The sequence below is a fragment of the Aquila chrysaetos genome, chromosome 3 (assembly GCF_900496995.4).
Source record: "Aquila chrysaetos chrysaetos chromosome 3, bAquChr1.4, whole genome shotgun sequence".
Lineage (NCBI taxonomy): Eukaryota > Metazoa > Chordata > Aves > Accipitriformes > Accipitridae > Aquila > Aquila chrysaetos.
Window position 1 is genome coordinate 78289336 of NC_044006.1, and position 18033 is coordinate 78307368.

The 18033-nt window shown below is 39.3% G+C and overlaps 1 protein-coding gene across 1 annotated transcript in view; it reads right to left on the reverse strand.

Moving 5' to 3' along the window:
* The window catches only part of SMARCC1 (SWI/SNF related, matrix associated, actin dependent regulator of chromatin subfamily c member 1), a 90717-nt gene that overhangs the window by 41306 nt on the left and 31378 nt on the right, over nucleotides 1-18033 (reverse strand). Inside the window, 8 exon segments of the mRNA XM_030008095.1 lie at nucleotides 2549-2608; nucleotides 4807-4920; nucleotides 5238-5391; nucleotides 6049-6162; nucleotides 10480-10551; nucleotides 14146-14267; nucleotides 16886-16923; nucleotides 17590-17649. Of these exon segments, the coding sequence (XP_029863955.1) occupies nucleotides 2549-2608; nucleotides 4807-4920; nucleotides 5238-5391; nucleotides 6049-6162; nucleotides 10480-10551; nucleotides 14146-14267; nucleotides 16886-16923; nucleotides 17590-17649 (734 nt within the window).

Here is an 18033-nt window from a genome sequence, read left to right on the forward strand (position 1 = left end):
AAAGAATAATCTGGTCTGGGAATGAACCAAGGACAGACTACATTGGACAGCCTGGTCCATACTGCAGGAATCAACGGTCCCTAACTGCTTATGAACCTTTCTCCTAACCTCTGTCTGATCTTGCCCAAGTGTTCAAAGAAATGAGAAATTGCTTAGTTCACTAGGTCATACTCATGGGGAAATATTTGTTCAACATTCAACCTTCATTTCACTTTCCCTAATTTCATCTCTGTGCTGTAAGTTATGTGTCGCTGTCTATCCATTTTTAATCACACCAGCATATTAGATCAGCTCTGCTTTTCATGGCCATGCAGGGATTTTTTTGCTCATTCTCCTTCGTTGCTTGTTATTTTTCTGCTAGATGAACTAGCTCTCACAATAGTTGTCCTTACTATAAATAGCTGAAAATGCACTTAACTATGCAATAATAGTAAGCTGTGGAGATATGGAGAAGAAGTGTGACAGGGAAGATGATTCTGGAAGGGAAACAGTATTTCCTCCCCCCAATTTATTCAGTCAACAGGCGGAAGGACAATAATTATTTTAGATAAGATTTATTCTTTGCAACGCCACTGCATATATATTTGCCCAAAGCTACCCTGAGGATTTAATTGGACTGAGCTGGCTTGTTATAGCTGAATTACTTATGCTTGAACTGATATACTCTTTACTGATTTATTCATAGGTTAAATCCACGAAGAATGAAGAACAAAAACATTATTAATTTAAACTCACATTAAATAAAATCGTAATCTCAAGACTTAGAGGTTTTTGTTTTATTTTTTTAAAACAAAGAATACGTCACCTGGATTATTTCATTAGGCTACTACTTGCTATGTATGACCATAAGCTACAAACGTTCAAAAGAATGAATTTTAAATACTACTACTAGTAAGCAAAGAAGCCAGCATATCACGATATTAGTCTTGTTTCTCCATACAAAAATGCCTTGAAAGACATGTTAGCTGTTTTCACCCTATAAGCAAAATTCTTCCACGTGCCAATAGAAAAGTATCAGCTAAATAGTGTGTATCAACCTAACATAAAAAAAATTAAAATCTATTTTGGCTGTTTAATGAACACACTTCCATATCTCTGAAGGCTGAATCAAAGTACGCTGCTGATTAGGCACTTCGGCTTAGAAAAGAAGCCACACACAGAAGCTGAGTATTGTTCAGCACCATCAAGCACTGTCAAGATCCATTGTCCATGCTTTTCCTTATGAAATTAACTTTTCAATGGGTTTACTGACACATGTCAAGACAAAAAAGCCAGAACAATCACACAACTGCAGTCTGCTTTAAGCTCTCTCCAAGTAAAAACACACACCCCCCTGCGCCCAAACTGGAGTTCTTATACCAGAACCTTGAATTACATACAAGGAAAAAAATCAACCACCCACCCTCTATGTCAAGAAAATGTTCATATAAAAGAAAGCTAGGTAGATGATAATTTCTTTATAGGAAGTGGCAGCACATTAATTATTTCAGGCCACCGAGATTCTTCTGACAAAGCGCTATGAAAAACAGTGCTGCCCTGATGCGAGTGTGAAAGACTAGAACATACTTCTGCAGTGCACCTCATGTGATGGTTTTCATCCTAGACTGGAACTCCAAGAGACCTGACAATTACCATGTGGTTCAAGAGCATCAGATTGCTTAATGTGGGGACAAAGACCAGATTCTACTGTGCTAACAGTTCTTTGACCTCATTTTTACAGTACCAATGGGATTTGAGTCATCTCATATATATTTCTTGTAGACTTCAGAAAAAGCTTAAAGAATATATCAAGTGCAGCTTTGTGGCAAAAGGAATGAGTAGATGTATGGGATTAAAGAGCTACCAAATAAAGAGCTTCCCTTCTTAGTGGCAGGAGGCAGGAAATAGACTCATCTGTTTCTTAACTATTTCAACTTCAAAAATTAGCAGTTTCCCTTAACATGCTATGGCATAGCTGGAACCTTTAAATTTATCAGAATTTCAAAATATTCATCTTAGTGGCAGGTAAACCATTACCTGAAGAGCATTTATTTCATACTGTTAGTAACTTCTGTTAATGAAAAGACCTCTGCACTGCAAGATCTGCTCTTGAGTTTCTGCAAACGTTCTTAAACACTTAATTTCTGCTTTGCAGATACAAGTCAGATAGAACTGAACCATAAAGTACATGAAGCCCCTCTAGTACACAGATGTTACTGCCATCTCTTTTTAGTGCTAACATTCTCGTAGCCATGATGGTCAAATAAAGAGATACGGTTTGGAGGCAAAGCTATAACCTTTAACCAATTCAAAAGCCATAACCGCAACAGACAGAAAGGCAGCCTTGTATACACAGATAGTCAACCACCCCCCTCCTCCAGCTGTATCAGTTGGGTCTCAAGAGATTGCTTCCCACTATAAACTCTGCTTTGCTATCGCAGTTTCTGTAAAAGCATGCAGTTGTCACCTAACTCCACTTCAAAAAAATTATTAACCTATATGTAGATTTTCAAAGCATGTAATATCCTGCATGTTTTGGTTTCCTAGCCCCCACCCTCCATTAACTTACTTCTAATAGCAGCAATGTCTCTTGTTCTGTCCATTCTCTTCCAGCACTTGCACCTTTACTCTACAAAAGACAGGAAAACCAAAGTGAAATACAGGTTTCTTTGCACAGAACTTTTGAAAAGAAAACATTAAGAAGGAAAGGGGAACGATCTGTTATTCAATCCACTCAAACATGTACCTTTCACAATCTTCCTACTACAGCTAACAAATCCCTGGTTATCTCATACAGCAGTTCAATTCACATGATATACTTACATAGCTAAGGCACGCAGGTGAGTATATTCCTGCAGTTTCTGTGGAGGCTGGGGGCTACAAATCCCACCTTCCCAACACACCTTGGAGAACCTGCAACTCCTCTTTTATTCCAAGCTAAAGCAAAGTGATTTGGTACCCTTTTCTCAGGCTCCCAGGTATCTTTGCTTGCACATACAACAAACAGAACAGAGGACTTTCCTAAATAATAAAAACCAGTAGGAGTGCTGATGGCATGCTGGTCAGCTTGACTTTGACCAGTAAAATTATGCCAAGAACAAAGCAGTTTACACAAAGCATTCTACAGTTCACACCGACGGACAGCGGCAGCCAACAGACACAATGGAGTATCTAACCCCCTCACCAGCTGCCATACAGCCAAAGGAGGCTGCTGCCCATTGAGGTGATGGTATTACTCGATTCAGGCACACCTAGGATTCTCTCAGCTTAAAGGGCGCCTTTCTCAACAGAATAGGGTTTATGTCAACATAACTTCAGCTCCCATCAAACCTTTGCTTCCAAGGCAGAGACTGGACTGTGTAAGGTGCATGCTGATCCAAAAAAGTTCATTTATCTAAAAGTTCATCAGTAACTCGGTAAAGAAAATAATAAATCTTTACAAGTGAGTTGAACTATCTGAAAAGACAGATTAATTACAGCAAGCATATTCAGCAATCACTTGCTCCAAGGGTTGCTGCTCCCAAATCTATACCTCATGGTTAACTCCTGACATGTTCTAAAAGTTACAAAACTCTTGGTGAAAACCTCCCCTTCTGTGATTACAGACACCCTAATCCATTACATGCCAAATAAAGACCAAAGCAGCTTGTCACCTGCTTATGAAAGACCATTCTCTAGATGGGATGTCTTTGTGCAAGACCACAGCAAAAGGAAAAGGGTATTTAGGATAAGTAAATCTATCCTATCTCAAGATGCATTTCAGACAGATCATTAACCCAAACAGAACACATTAATCAAAGTGAGTCATCCAGCAGCTGATCAGTTCTCAAACAGGCTGGTATGAACAGCCAAAAAAACAACTGCCACACACATAAAACAAAAAGGGAAATCAACTTCTGCAAACAAATCTGCTCAAGTTCATTGGCATAGATGCTTGTAAACAGAATCAGAGTCTAGAATCAGTAAAAAAATTATGAATTTGGTGAATATTTATACCTCCCTAAACTAAGTGAAAAAGTCAATCCATGAAACGTGATATGGAATCAGGCTTTATAAATAAATCCTGATCTCTTGTGTTTTCGTTTTATTGGGTTTTTTTAAATAGTTAATTCATGATCTCTTAGGACAATGAACACTGTACTTACAGAAACCAATTACACAGAATTAGCCTGATGTCTGCCCAAGAGAGGCACTAATCAGCAGAACACTGCAGACTTTCCAGACTGAAGGCTATGCTGAAGTACCAACATGGTATTCCTGCAACACCTCTGAGCACTATCAGGTACACACACAGGTATCAGGCAGCAGGAGAAAGGCAAGAGGTTATGGAATTACCGGTATCACTGCAGTGATACCTCAAAACTTTAACTATCCAATGTAATACATTGCAATGACAGTGCCAAAACATCCCCTGCAATAGTTTTGTGACAACTTTTGTAATCGAGCAACTTTCTAGTTCTCTCAGTCTGGAAAATCCTGCTCAGACTTGGAAAACAGGATAGTTGAAGACCCTGCTGAAAGATCTCAAGTTTTTGTACTGAATTATTGGACAGTTTGTTCATTCTGAACCATTCAGGTAAAACAGGCAATAACATAACAAGAGTTCAGCGTCTGAAGACTGACAGTATTGAATTCCTTGGGATAGGTACATGGATATCAGATTTTGTAGAAATAAAGACAACACAACCATCTTAGTGTCCTACACTGAGACGTAAGAAATCTAAAACAGGAATGTAACAGAAGTTGTCTCAATGTCATCTAGTGGACAACACTTGAGGAAGAAAGCTTAACAGAAGGCACAGGGGAAAAAAATCCTAACATACTTGCCTTTGCTAAAGTCTTTTTTGAGTAAATGTCTGTGCGAAGTCCAAAGTTCTGCAGATCAGTAGGCTTCTCTTTGTTCTTCTCAGGAAAACTCAACATCTGCTGAGCAGCTGGAACCTGTGAACAAACATTACAAGAGAAAGATGAGAGAGGCAGGAATTAAAAGTTTTTCAAGGTTTTCAGACCAATGTTGAACAGAACACAGACTGAATGAACAAAGAAGTTGAACATGAGTCTACAGAGATGACTTTATATAATATCACTTGCACACAATACTAGCAGATTTGTTTTGGAGATTCTAACTACCTGAAACTCTCAACCTAGATGGACAAAAAAAGTGAACCTTTCAACAAATCACGCACAAATTATTCTACTGAGATATATACCGGCTAGAGCTAAGGCAAACACACATTAGTGCAACCTGCGGGGCTCACCTGCGGAGTGCGGATATGGAGAGGCATAAGTCCAGAGGGTGTATCAGCCAGCACATTGAAGTGAGGAGTAGGGGGAGGGCCCATTGCCATGGGACGACTTTCTGGATCCACTTGGTAGTTAATCAGACCCCACTGCTCCAGAAAAGCATGTACTCTATGAAGCAACGTGACAAATTAAAAACTGAATAACTAAAGCCTTGCTTGTGTTTGACATTGCAGAAAGGAGACAGCAAAGGAAGAAGTTTATGTTTCTGGATCAAACACAAATCCAGAAGCTTCTATAATCCTTCACTAATCATGAATAGCAATACAAACCACACGGCGAGTTTTGTGTGGACTTGACTGCACTTCAGCATGTTGCATAAAACAAAACATGAGATTTTTGGTTATAGATAACAGGAAATTACTTAATTAAGGACAAAGGCAAAGCAGAGCTAGGGCTGCATGCATGGAACCATTTGCAGACAATGTACAGACTGTGAGGGCTGCACAACCATACAACTGACATAACTGACTTGCAAAACCAGAATTTCTGAAAAAACTCCACATACTTACTAAACATCAGAACCTAAATAATCACAAGTCAAGATCCAAACTCTGTAGGCATGGTTCAGCAAGCAGACAGAATCTTATAAATAAAGAACAGTATAAAATAGTCTGGTTACCATAAAAGTGGGGAAACTGCTAATCAACAGCACGATGGCTATTGCCCACACCTATGCTGTCATACTGGACCACTTGCATTTCTAACGCAGCTCCTATTTCTTTTTGTTAAAGTGAAGGCAGTGGCTGAAAGATTCATGGTTTTTACCTCATGACAGCGCACACATCTCCAGTCAGATTCCTTCTGCAGGCAGTGCTGGTCAAGTACTCTTGAGGGTTTAAGCGATAGGTGTCAATCATGAAGTTGCGGTAAGCCAGGTATCTGAAAGACGATTGATACATAGTTCATGTACATTGAAGTCTAACAAAGTTCAGAATGCATTTTACGATTCACCTTCTCCAAACACCTGTGTTACCGACAAGCAAACAGCAACAGAAAATTTTTATTGATGAAAGTTACAAATCAGTATCAAAAGCAATAGGTAAGTAGAATTTATTTTTATAATAAATATATATATACTGAATATGACCCATCTCTTGCAGATTGTTTCATTCTGGATTCTGTCTGTATTTGGATTAGCAGCACATCGAAGCACACAAATTACAAAGTGCACAAATAGTCGTGGGCAAGTAAAATTAAAAAAATTAAGCAACTCAAATGGCTACGTTGACTACTTTGAAAATTGCAATCAAAAGCAGCAGTAATAAGTCTAGCACCACATGTGTCAGAAGACAGGACAACTCCTTGAAACATCTGCTTTTCCACAAATAATACAAAGAGGAAAGTAAGCACCTAGTCTCATGCCTTTGCTGCACCTCTGCTGCAAATATGTGATACATGCAAAGATCAGGGATGCGTAGATGGTCATATCTTCTCAGTTTCTAAAAGACTGACATTGCATCCTTGGTGGAAATAGGTCAAAAATATATTCTTGCCCCACTCCAAATCATTCTGTGACTACAGCTGTAGCTTGGTTGCTAACCAAGTACTCACTGAACAGACCACTAGCTACAGAAAAAATTACTAGGGTCTGGTCTTCACATGGAAACAGGCTAAATAATCCTTATCAATCCCCTCTGTGAACCTGGAAGGAAAACAACTATGCGGAAAAAACAGCAGTAGTACACTGGATGGATGCTACTGTTTCTACATGTGGACTTTTTAAATGCATAATAAGATCAGTAAGGAAAGGTTAGAGAACAGCAAAATGGAGAAGATAAGATCTTTGAAAAGCAGAGGGCAAGAACCCAGAAGCCAGCACAGCACTCCCCACTCACTGAGCTAGGAACAGTTAAAGCAGAAATGACCTCCATGAGATTCCCATATTTCAGTGCACAACAGTCCAAGTGAGCAGGTTTTGGGGTTCAGCCCATTTCCTGCACTGTAGACATTGCTTTGCAGGCTTTTTCAGTAAATTTCTGGAGTGTACTAATGCTTCCTAATACAAGTTGTTCAGAACAAAATCAGCTACCACAAAATTATTGCTAGCCCTGTTCTTTAGATGGAACAAAACCCATCTGCCAAAGACGAGTAAGTATCCTATGCAAAGATGCGTTCAAAAGAGCGTATTATAAGCAGATTTCTGCCTTTGGAAAATTCTTACATGCAGTGTGCAAAAGCAACTGGTAACCAAAAATATAAATCATACAGAGATGGAACACCAATGCCTTTCACAGGCAAGACATAAGCAGACAGATGCTGCAAGTACACACTCCTGCCAAAATCCCACATCTTCATTCTGCCCAAATTATATATGAAACTTGCTGGGAAAAGAGTTATGGAACTAGGTGTTGGGCTCCTCCATGTTGAATGTTTGGTAAGCAAGAAACAAAAAGGGAGCTTCTTCATAGAGGAATATTCAGGAACATTTTTGAATGCTCCTGGAGACAACTGGGTTACCACCTGCTCAAGAATAGGTACTTTAAAGCTGTCCTGGCTGCAGAAATTAGTTTAATATTTATTAGTTAAGGTCACATTACTAGGTGAAGAGAGAAGCCTAAGACAGAAACATCCCTAAAGTTTATCCTGAAGGGAGCCTGTTTTCAACAATGACATGACCCATCAGCTAAAACTTGTCAACAGCGCGAAAGATAAGTCAACTAGTATTTAGTTAAAATCCCTTTTAAGACAGAAACCACCCCTCAGGCACTACTGTCAGAAGAACGAACCTGTGTTAGCTTTTGAAACACGGTATTTTATTTGGCCTGAAAACTAAGCTGGAGGCAAGACATATCCATTCAGAAGGATGTTTCTATTCTATTTTAAAAGGAAACACAAAGCAAAGACAACATGCTACTCCTACAATCCCTAAATGGCAACAAAAATACATCTCTAGCATTGGGAGGAGTCCCTAATTTGCTTCACTCATAGGCAATAACCAGTAGCAGCTCACGGATGAGTATCAGGAGACCTGATGTTTTGATGTCAACTGAAAAAGGAAGCATGGGATTACACGTGATGACCACATCAATGGCAAATAAGGAAGATAAGCATTCTTTCACAATTCAATCTGTTTGCAGTCTTGGACTCCAAGTCCTAGAAACCCCAAACCAAAAATATGCTTAATCGTAAAACTGATGGAGCAGAGTTGGCATCAAATACATTTTGGATCAAATACATTTTGGAAACACTATGATACAGCTATAGTTACCTCTGCAACTCAGACATGTAGAGAAGTTGTGAGTAAAGACTATAGACTGAAAACCATTCAGGGTGCCAGGGACCTCAGGAGGTCTCTAAGCCAATCTCCTACTCAAACCATGGTCAGCACTGAATTTTGTCCAGGTTGCTTAGGGCTTTGTCCAGCAAGGCCTGAAAGACTCCAAGGAAGAACATTCCCAACTTCCCAGGGCCCCATTGACAAGAAGCTCAACGTGACCCAGCAGTGTGCACTCAGAGCCCAGAAAGCCAACGGTGTCCTGGGCTGCATCACCAGCAGCGTGGCCAGCAGGTCGAGGGAGGGGATTGTGCCCCTCTGCTCCGCTCTGGTGAGACCCCACCTGCAGTTCTGCGTCCAGCTCTGGGGTCCTCAGCACAGGAGAGACATGGACCTGTTGGAGCGGGTCCAGAGGAGGGACATGAAGATGATCAGGGGGTGGAGCACCTCTGCTGTGAGGAAAGGCTGAGTGAGTGGGGGCTGTTCAGCCTGGAGAAGAGAAGGCTCTGGGGAGACCTTAGAGCAGCCTGCCAGTACCTAAAGGGGGACTACAGGAAAGATGGGGAGGGACTCTTCACTAGGACATGTAGTGATAGGACAAGCGGTAATGGCTTTAAACTGAAAGAGGGTAGATTCAGATTAGATGTAAGAAAGTTCTTCCCTGTGAAGGTGGTGAAACACTGGAATAGGTTGCCCAGAGAAGCTGTGGATGCCCCATCCCTCGCAGTGTTCAAGGCCAGGTTGGACGGGGCTTTGAGCAACCTGGTCTAGTGGAAGGTGTCCCTGCCCATGGCAGGGGGGTTGGAACTAGATGACCCTTAAGGTGGGGGTCCAACCCAAAGCATCCTATGATTCTATGATTGCTCTGAGAACTAAATTTACTGTTATAACAGAAAAATTCTCAGAGAAGGGGATGTGTACTTTTACTAATGCACATAACAAGCCTTGCAGTAGATTCTCAAGATAAGCATCTGATGCAAAATCAGCAGCTTATCTTCTGATCTGACTTAGCAGTGTAACAAGTTAATCATTCAATGTATGAAAAAACTTGCAATACCTCAAGACAATAATCAGCTTTTTTTTTAATATTTGTTTTAAACAGCTTCCCTGAAGCTGTTTAAACTGTTCAAACAGTTGTGAGTATACGATTTTGAATTAAGAACACTTAAGTTCCGCAGTAGATACCAGATCCCACAAGGAGACGAGATAGGTACAAATTGGGTCTAAATTCAACTGAGATAACTCCACCTAGATTTAACAGGCATGGCCAGAATTAAAATGTCACTAGACAGTTTGGAACAGCTATATAAGAAAAAATATTTTTCTTCTTGCAACACACAACTCCAGCTCCCTGATTTAAATCAGACTACCTAATATCTGAAAGCACAGTAACATCTCAGGCCTGTGAAGATTCATTTTCTGACCCTCACCTACACTTTCAGAATTACCCATCAGCTGCTCAGGGAACCATGAAATCAACAGAGATAACTGTGCAAAATCCATTCCACAGTCTGACACAGCATCCTACAACAAACTCAGTGATCAGTGCTTACGTGCTAAACTCCTGAGTCTCAAAAATACAGCATGCCATGAGAAGGGAGAGAAAAATAAGGAGGATTATTAAGTTTCTACAGTATCATGAAATTTTCCATATGTCTTTGGAAGATGATCATGTCTTGTACCACACAAAAAAGTTCAGGAATTTGTTCCAATATTACTTGGGAGAAACTAGTTTTATTTTTCCTGGATAACCACTATTAACTACTGCTTTGATATTTAAACTTTTACCTCTACAACAATAATGCACAGACATTATCAAACTACAAGAAGTGGTTGTACAGGTGCTCTTTCCTTCTTTCATGCTCCTAGAGACAGTATCTGCTTAACACATGCATAGCTGAAGTGACCACAGGATTCATGAAACTGGAAGCTCCTTTATCTTGCCGCACTTTTATACACCTGTAGTCACATGTTTTACTTACATTTCTGGAGTCTTGGACTTGTTTTTTCCATTGAAGAATTCAGGAAGAGCACGACGTTCAATCACATGAATACTGTAACAAAAATACACAATTCAGATGCCAAAGACTAAATAATGTTGGAGTACTCTGCACACTTTCAAATGACTATTTTGAGGGAGAATAGCAAGGGTGGTTTGGTTTTAGAAACCCTAGTATTCTAGCATGACCCTTTGAAATTTGCTTATTTCATCAAACAACCAAAGCTGCATTAAAAAAGCATCACAAAATTCAGTCCTTGATCAAAGCAAAAATACACACCCAAAGCTGCCCTAATCAAACTCCGAAAAGTACTGAGCAGCAGCCCATTTCCAACTGTACCTTCACGAGTTCCATACTCTAACAGAAGTCTCCAACCTAGTTAGGACAAACATTCAGCAAAGTACCAATACCTCAAAGAACCCAAGCTTTTACGGTATATACTTAGAAGATGGAAGTACAAGTGCGTGCTTTGAGTCCAACTCCAAAGTTGGATCTACAGTAATTATTAGTGCTCACAAGTCAGGTAGGAGACTAGCTTCAAGAACGTAGCTAGTACCTCCCTGGTCAATTGGGAAAATAAAATCCAAAGTATGGATATTTGGAGCAACTAAACACTGTTTAAAAAGAATTCTTTCCCTTTGCACTCCAAGGAAGAAATACAGAACAAAACCTGACCACATATGGAAGAGCAGAACTAATGATACATGAGATGCTATGCATTATATAAAAAAAACTAAGGTAAAGATCACAGAAAATTCAGCTTTAGTTATTTGACAAATACATTTTTTTCCCTTCCATAGCTGTTCCAAGTAAAGTATTTAAGTTTAAATGTTCTTTTAGTAGAATCTTCCAATCTGCATATACTACTAGCCTGACAGTGTCAATAGCACTGCAGAAACTTACGGAATCACGTTCTCATATTTCCTAAAAAAAGGATTGGAGGAAGTTATATGATTTATTTTAACATAAATAAGAACATTTGGTCCTGAAACATTTTAATCACAGGGCGACTGCATCTGTGGAGTTCTACCAGCAACAAATGAACAAGATCATTTTGCATTATCCATAGCATATAATGCGATATATAAGAGGGTTTTTACTGCAAAGCAAAATTATAATTCATGTAAACAGCCAGAGTATATGGAACTTCATTAGTCAACTCATTTTTTCTTTTCTAAGATCTTAATATGCAAATTCCTTGAGGGACCCAAGATTTAACCCACCTATTACTAAGTGAAGAAATAGCTTCAAGATTAAAAACCCTTCCATTTTATAAAAAAAGTCTCAGAAATGCAGGCCTTGCTAGAGTAACTTAAGACAGAAATGTGTAGAATGGCACATACTTTATGCAAGTTAAAATCTGGATAACTACAATGGTCATTTAAGAATTGTTACTTTTAAAGGAAATAGAAAAAAATATTCTTTACAAATCTTCCTTCCTCCTATAAGTTCAGCTTTTAACCTATCATGCAATTCCCCTCTTACACTGATACCACTTACTCTTAACTTGTCATTCATAGGAAAATACTCTTAACTTGAAGATGAAGATTAACCAATAAACTTTTCAGATTGTAGTAACAATCTAGTTCTGGCAATGAAGTTGCCTAAAGCATAAGAGATTACACTGAAACTGAATTGAGCATTAAATAACATTTACCTTTTTACTAGAAAATTAATTTTAGCAAGGACTATTCTAAAACAGCAGTTTATAAAACATTTTGAGATAAGCAGATTAGAATTATTTTTCAGCTTACTTTAATTTAGTTGCAACTGGCCACATTAAAGAAGTATTTGCAATTTGGGAGGGCTGCAGATAGTGGTTAGTTTACGTATTTACATAACGCAAGCAGCATCTTGCTAGGACAGCAACAGCAGTTAACACCTGGAGCCTGAGGTGTGACAATGCTACATATATGCTCCCTAGTTCTCCAGAACTACAAAAACCTATCTCTGAACAGAAAAGAAGTGCTCAAAGACAGAAAAATGTCAGTCTCATAACTGTGCTGTTATTTCAGCCTTAAACCCAAATCACCTTAACACGCTGTTTCTGGAGCACTAGAATCCAAAAACAAAGCTTCTTTTCACATCATCCTGCTACCTTGTGGATGTCCACTCTACCCACCAGAGATGCTTTAAGTTTGCCTTTCAGAAGGTCAGAACAAGTACACCTGATGCAATGAGAAGTTTATTCTGTCTCTTCAGAAATACCACATTAGTCTTTTAGCTATGTTTCACAGACAGATTTAGCTCTCAGGCACTCCATTAGAACTACTGCTGCTACTGCAAATGCACCCATCAAGAATTTTTAACCAACCATTATTACCTCTCGTGCCCAAAAGGCACTTGTACAATAGCGTCAGAATGATCTCATGACTTGTTGTCATTGTCGTCATTTTCTCAGTAGGGAAGTAGTATTGTACCTTCACTTTACAAACAAGGAATTGAAGCACAGAGACTATAGATATGCCCACCTTGGTTTAAAGTAAACCTGAATTAGCTCGAGCTATACAAAGTTGCCTTTCCTGATCTACACCAGATCCACAGTTTTATCCCTTTAGGAAGTGCATCAATGGAGCATTTCATTCTGCATGTGTAACAGAACTACACCTCGAGCTTTTCCACTCACAAAGCAACTGGAGCACGTATAAATTCAGACTACGTGATCCTTAGCTTCTCTGCTTCCAGGATCATCTCTGAGTGGGAGAGCAAAGGGGCTGAGGAAACAGATGGTTCTATTTATGGGGATTTAGGTCAACTCAAGCCACTGGCACAGACCTAGGCTAAGCAACTGACTCAAGGTAACAAAGCTTGCCAGAGCTGGAAATTGAACCAACCCTTACACTAACAGTTCACATCCCATCTTAATTCACTACTATAAAAACTTACCCACTTCTGAAAGTTGCACATGAATCCTAATACTCAAGTGTCATAGCATGCCTTTTTAGATTCCAGCCTACACAATGTCTCAACTCCTAGAGCCAAGACAAAATACACACTCAAATGACAGCCCTTCCAGACAACTGACTATTCCTTATTCTGCTTCCAAAGCAGTTTTTATTTTAAAAAAGTACTACATTAAGAGTTTAACTTGTAGAGGGACTTTCATTCCCGATCACTTGCTTCTCTTCCCACACCACAAAAGTTTGAGTATACAGAGAACATTAGGGTTACTATAGCAAGTTATACGGTCATAGCACACCACAAACCTCTGACTCCAAGGACAATTCCAAAATGAAACAAGTATCCTCCCTGTATAAGCAATAACTTATCCTCAAAGTCAAGATCTGAAGCAAAATAAAAGGCCACCACCTTTCAGAAGTAGATACAAACACAGAAAGATCATACCAAGACTAGAGAAGTAGGTAAGACAAAGGAATTATTTTCCCATGGGGGGAGGGGATAAAAACCAATGTAAAGCAAGAAATGCTGAAGATAGACTGAAGATCTATGCTGTTTGAAATTCTCTTCCTCATTCCCAATCCCTGAAAACTGCCAGAAGTCAGCTCGGAAGGATTTTTAAATGGAAAAGATGTACCCTTATACGGGAACTAGACCTAAACAAAAGTAATTTCTTTCAGCTCTCAGCTTGATTTATGAGAAACAACCACCAAAACTGAGTCTTCCCCCAATTCCAAATGACTTTCTTACCAGTTGTAGTCAAACCAAGATGCATAGCTTGGAATAATGATGTGGTTGGTTTGTTCTGTGACGTTATCTTCACCTGGATCAATTGACCGACTTTGATCACCTTTGTTAGGATCTTCATCTTCCTGTGTCATGGAGGGAATACAACAGTTAATAGGTTGCAAGAGACGTACGTAACAACTCCCAGCCCACACAAAGCTAGTCCAAGACAAGTGCTTTCCAATCCTTTGCAGAATAAACTTTTCCTGATGCAATCTCCAGTCAATGGGAAAAATCTCAGGGACCAGAGAAAGTGTAATCTGTGTTCATAAAAATATTAAAGAAAGCACAAGGACAGTAAGAAGTTTTTACAGAGCCAGCTCTCAAATCTCAAGGACATACTTGGCTGTACAGTTAGATCAGGCTTTGCATCCTGTTCATAAAATTAAGCATGCTCTAACTATGGGAGAAAACACTGCATTTCAATTCTGCAGTATACTGCAACCACGTGTAATGAATACAGCACAAATCTAGAGTGCTTTGTAAGCTGTCAGCCTAGCTCTTGCTGCCATCTCCAGTTACTGACACCACACCAATTTTTAATATTGTCTAAGACAGGTTGTATTTTTTGACACTCTTCCCCCATTAACCTTTTCACTCCTCAGAAGTGCATTAAAGGAAATCAGATTCATTACTTCTAGTTTCACTGGGACACACTTGTCAGCCGTAACAGTTTCGTGTCTGCAAAACTGTGTCTCATTACACTAAATTCTTGCTTGGATAAACTCAACTTTGATCAGTCTCAAAGCTGGTCTCGGATATTTCTCTCTTGTGAAGAAGAGATACTAAGTTCAACTTGTAACTCTGCACATCCCTGCATTTGCTGCCACTCAGCAGGTGAACAGACCCATGAGTTTGCTCACACAGGGCTGTGAAGACACCAGTGAGCAAGATTTTCTAAGATTCCCAAGCAGAGGACAAGTCTTTGGTCACTTCCCACTGCTTCACAACAGAAGCCTCCTGTGAACGCTAGGAGTTCTGCAACTTGAGCTCCAGCACACTTTCGCTTCCTGATCCAAAATGATAAAGAGAAGGGCACAGAGGTAGTATAAAAAGAGGGTCAGGGCATGATATGAACTGTACGAGAAACCCTCAGGTGCTATTTGAAGAGCCTGTAGGCAACTCAACATTAAATGGTTTTCTTTACCTGAATTACTAACCCAGACAGATTTCAGAGAAACAGAACAGAGTGTTAAAAATAAGGAAGTCCCTAAAGCAAGAACTTAAAGAGTCATTGGTATCAGTGATCTATCTTTGTCTGGGACTAAATTCGCCCAAAGACAACAGGGTATCATTCTAAATATATTTAGTGATCTGACAATAGCTATTCAGAAAATAAGTTCTTCCTCTCATCATCCCCTCAACCTCCAACACTCTTCTCTCAAAATGCATTCACCAGAGAAACAGACCACACCCCCCAAAAAACACCATTTAACATAGGACATAAAAAGCAAACCTCTTCCGATCTAACATGGAACAAATACTAACGTTGCTGCTTGAGTCCCCACAGTTCCAGGTCATTCTACACCCAGGGATGGAGAAGTTATACCAGAAAAGAAAGAGCATTTCCCATACTGGAAAAGCCTGCTGTCGCATTCCTTCTGAGTTGGTTTCCCTAACTTGGAAAACAGTGCTTCTCTAAGAATCGTATTTGGCAATCTGTGTTCACATGTCCATATCTAGATACTTAAACCCACGGTTCCTTAGTGCGATACCTGCTCCTAAACTAAAAGAAAGGTTGCTTACTACCTAGCCAGTGGTCTGCATACCTAGAGTTCTTAGCTTTCCCCATTTTAAAACATCAGAAAGATTTTTTAGCATTTCTGAAAACACATACACAGATTGGACATATGAACTGAAATACAGTAAAACTAGCAATACTTCCATACTGGAAGTCAGATTTTCTTAATTATATGTATAACTAAGGTCACATCCAAGTGTCTGTGTCTGTGCAGGCCTGCAACTGTATGAACCTAACACAGATGTGATCTTTCCTTACCTGCATGATCAGGCAGCCATCTTATACTACGCAAGCTGTGAAAAATAGTGCCTGGCATAGTGACAATGCAGTTCAATACAGAAACTACCCCGGCAACACTATTAAAATGATTAGGAAGCCTATCCAGGATTTAGATTTAGTCCCAAATCCTAAAGAAAAAGCATAACCTTTGAAAAAATCTTACATCTGAAAAACGCTTCTTTGAAAATACTTTGCAACTGTATCCTCATTCTAATTTTTAATATACTAGATTTAAAAATACAAAATAATCTCACAGCATTTGTAGAATTTTTATAATAGCAAAACAACATTCCTATCAGTAACTAATGTAATCTTATATAACACTTGAAAAACTTTACAGGCTTAAGTTACTGAAGATGAGATTAAGATCTTGACAGGACAAGGGGTAATGGTTTTAAACTAAAAGAGAGTAGATTCAGATTAGATATAAGGAAGAAATATTTACGATGAGAGTGGTGAAACTCTGGCACAGGTTGCCCAGAGAGGTGGTAGATGCCCCATCCCTGGAAACATTCCAGGTCAGGTTGGACGGGGCTCTGAGCAACCTGATCTCGTTGAAGATGTCCCTGCTCATGGCAGGGGGGTTGGACTAGATGACCTTTAAAGGTCCCTTCCAACCCAGACCATTCTATAATTCTACGATCTCAGCTTCTACCAAATTTAGTAAGAAACAGCTGCTGTTACCTTTCCGCCAGTCGCCACTGTCTCCTCATCCTGTTCATCTGAAAGGTAAAAGCATTGAGAATTACACTAATAAAAAGCGTCTGATTGCTCATAAGCCTTTCTAGCAATGCAATTGCTGAATTTGAAAGAATATTTCATTTGTTTTGGAAGCAAAGTGAGGAGGAAAACAAAGTGGACCACACATCATTAAGGCAATCTCATCCTTATGCAGGCACTCAACTATCCCAGACAAGAGAACAGATAAGAATACAGAGGAAGGATAATTAGAATTCTTCCACACTTAGGAATCCATACCTAATTACCGCCTTTCCCAATGCCCTAGATATAGCCTTGTATAATAGGGTATGGGACACTAGTTTGTATCTGTTATGCCAAAGGCTTAGCAATGCTCAGGGAACCTGTGATTCACCTTGATTCCCAGTAAGAAAAGAAAAATTCTGCCAGGAAAGAGCTTATATGTCATATAAAAAAAGAAAAAAAAAAAAAAGAAGCCTACAACGGAACAGCCTTGCAAGTGAAAAAGACTCAATACGTTTCAACTCAAATACATATGAAAACTGAATTAATTCAATAAAAGAGTAGGATTAGAGATTCCTTTTAAAATTGAGAGATTTAAAAAATATTTACTCTGTTGGCCTGCAAGCAAGATTTTACTATAAAACTTAGGGGAGGGGGTGCTGGAGGGTGTTGAGTGTTTATTTTACCAAGGTCTGCTACTGTTCCTCCTTTCACAGGCGTGTTTTCACTGTCTTTCTTTGGGTTCACTACAAAAGTAAGCAAGATTGAAACTCTGATGAGTAACCGTCAGACAAGATACAATTATCAAAAAGTCTAGCATGCTTTTACTATCTTATCAATAAACTGTTTTGTTATGTCTTTCCAGTTCAAAAGAGTTCAGCTGTGCAGTTTGAGTACAACAGACCATTTGTTTGATTTCTCTGTAATTTCACATCTGAACACAAAGCAGCTTCTATTCATGCAGTTAGTGGACCAAGTACTGTACTTTTTCCACCTGTACAACATGTAACAATTCTTACATGCAAGTTCAAACCAGGTAAAAAGCAAACAGTGTGGCACCCAAAATAGTTTGGTGTCAAGGACTTGATAGAAGGAATTATTTTTCTGACTTATCTTTACTTAACAGGTAT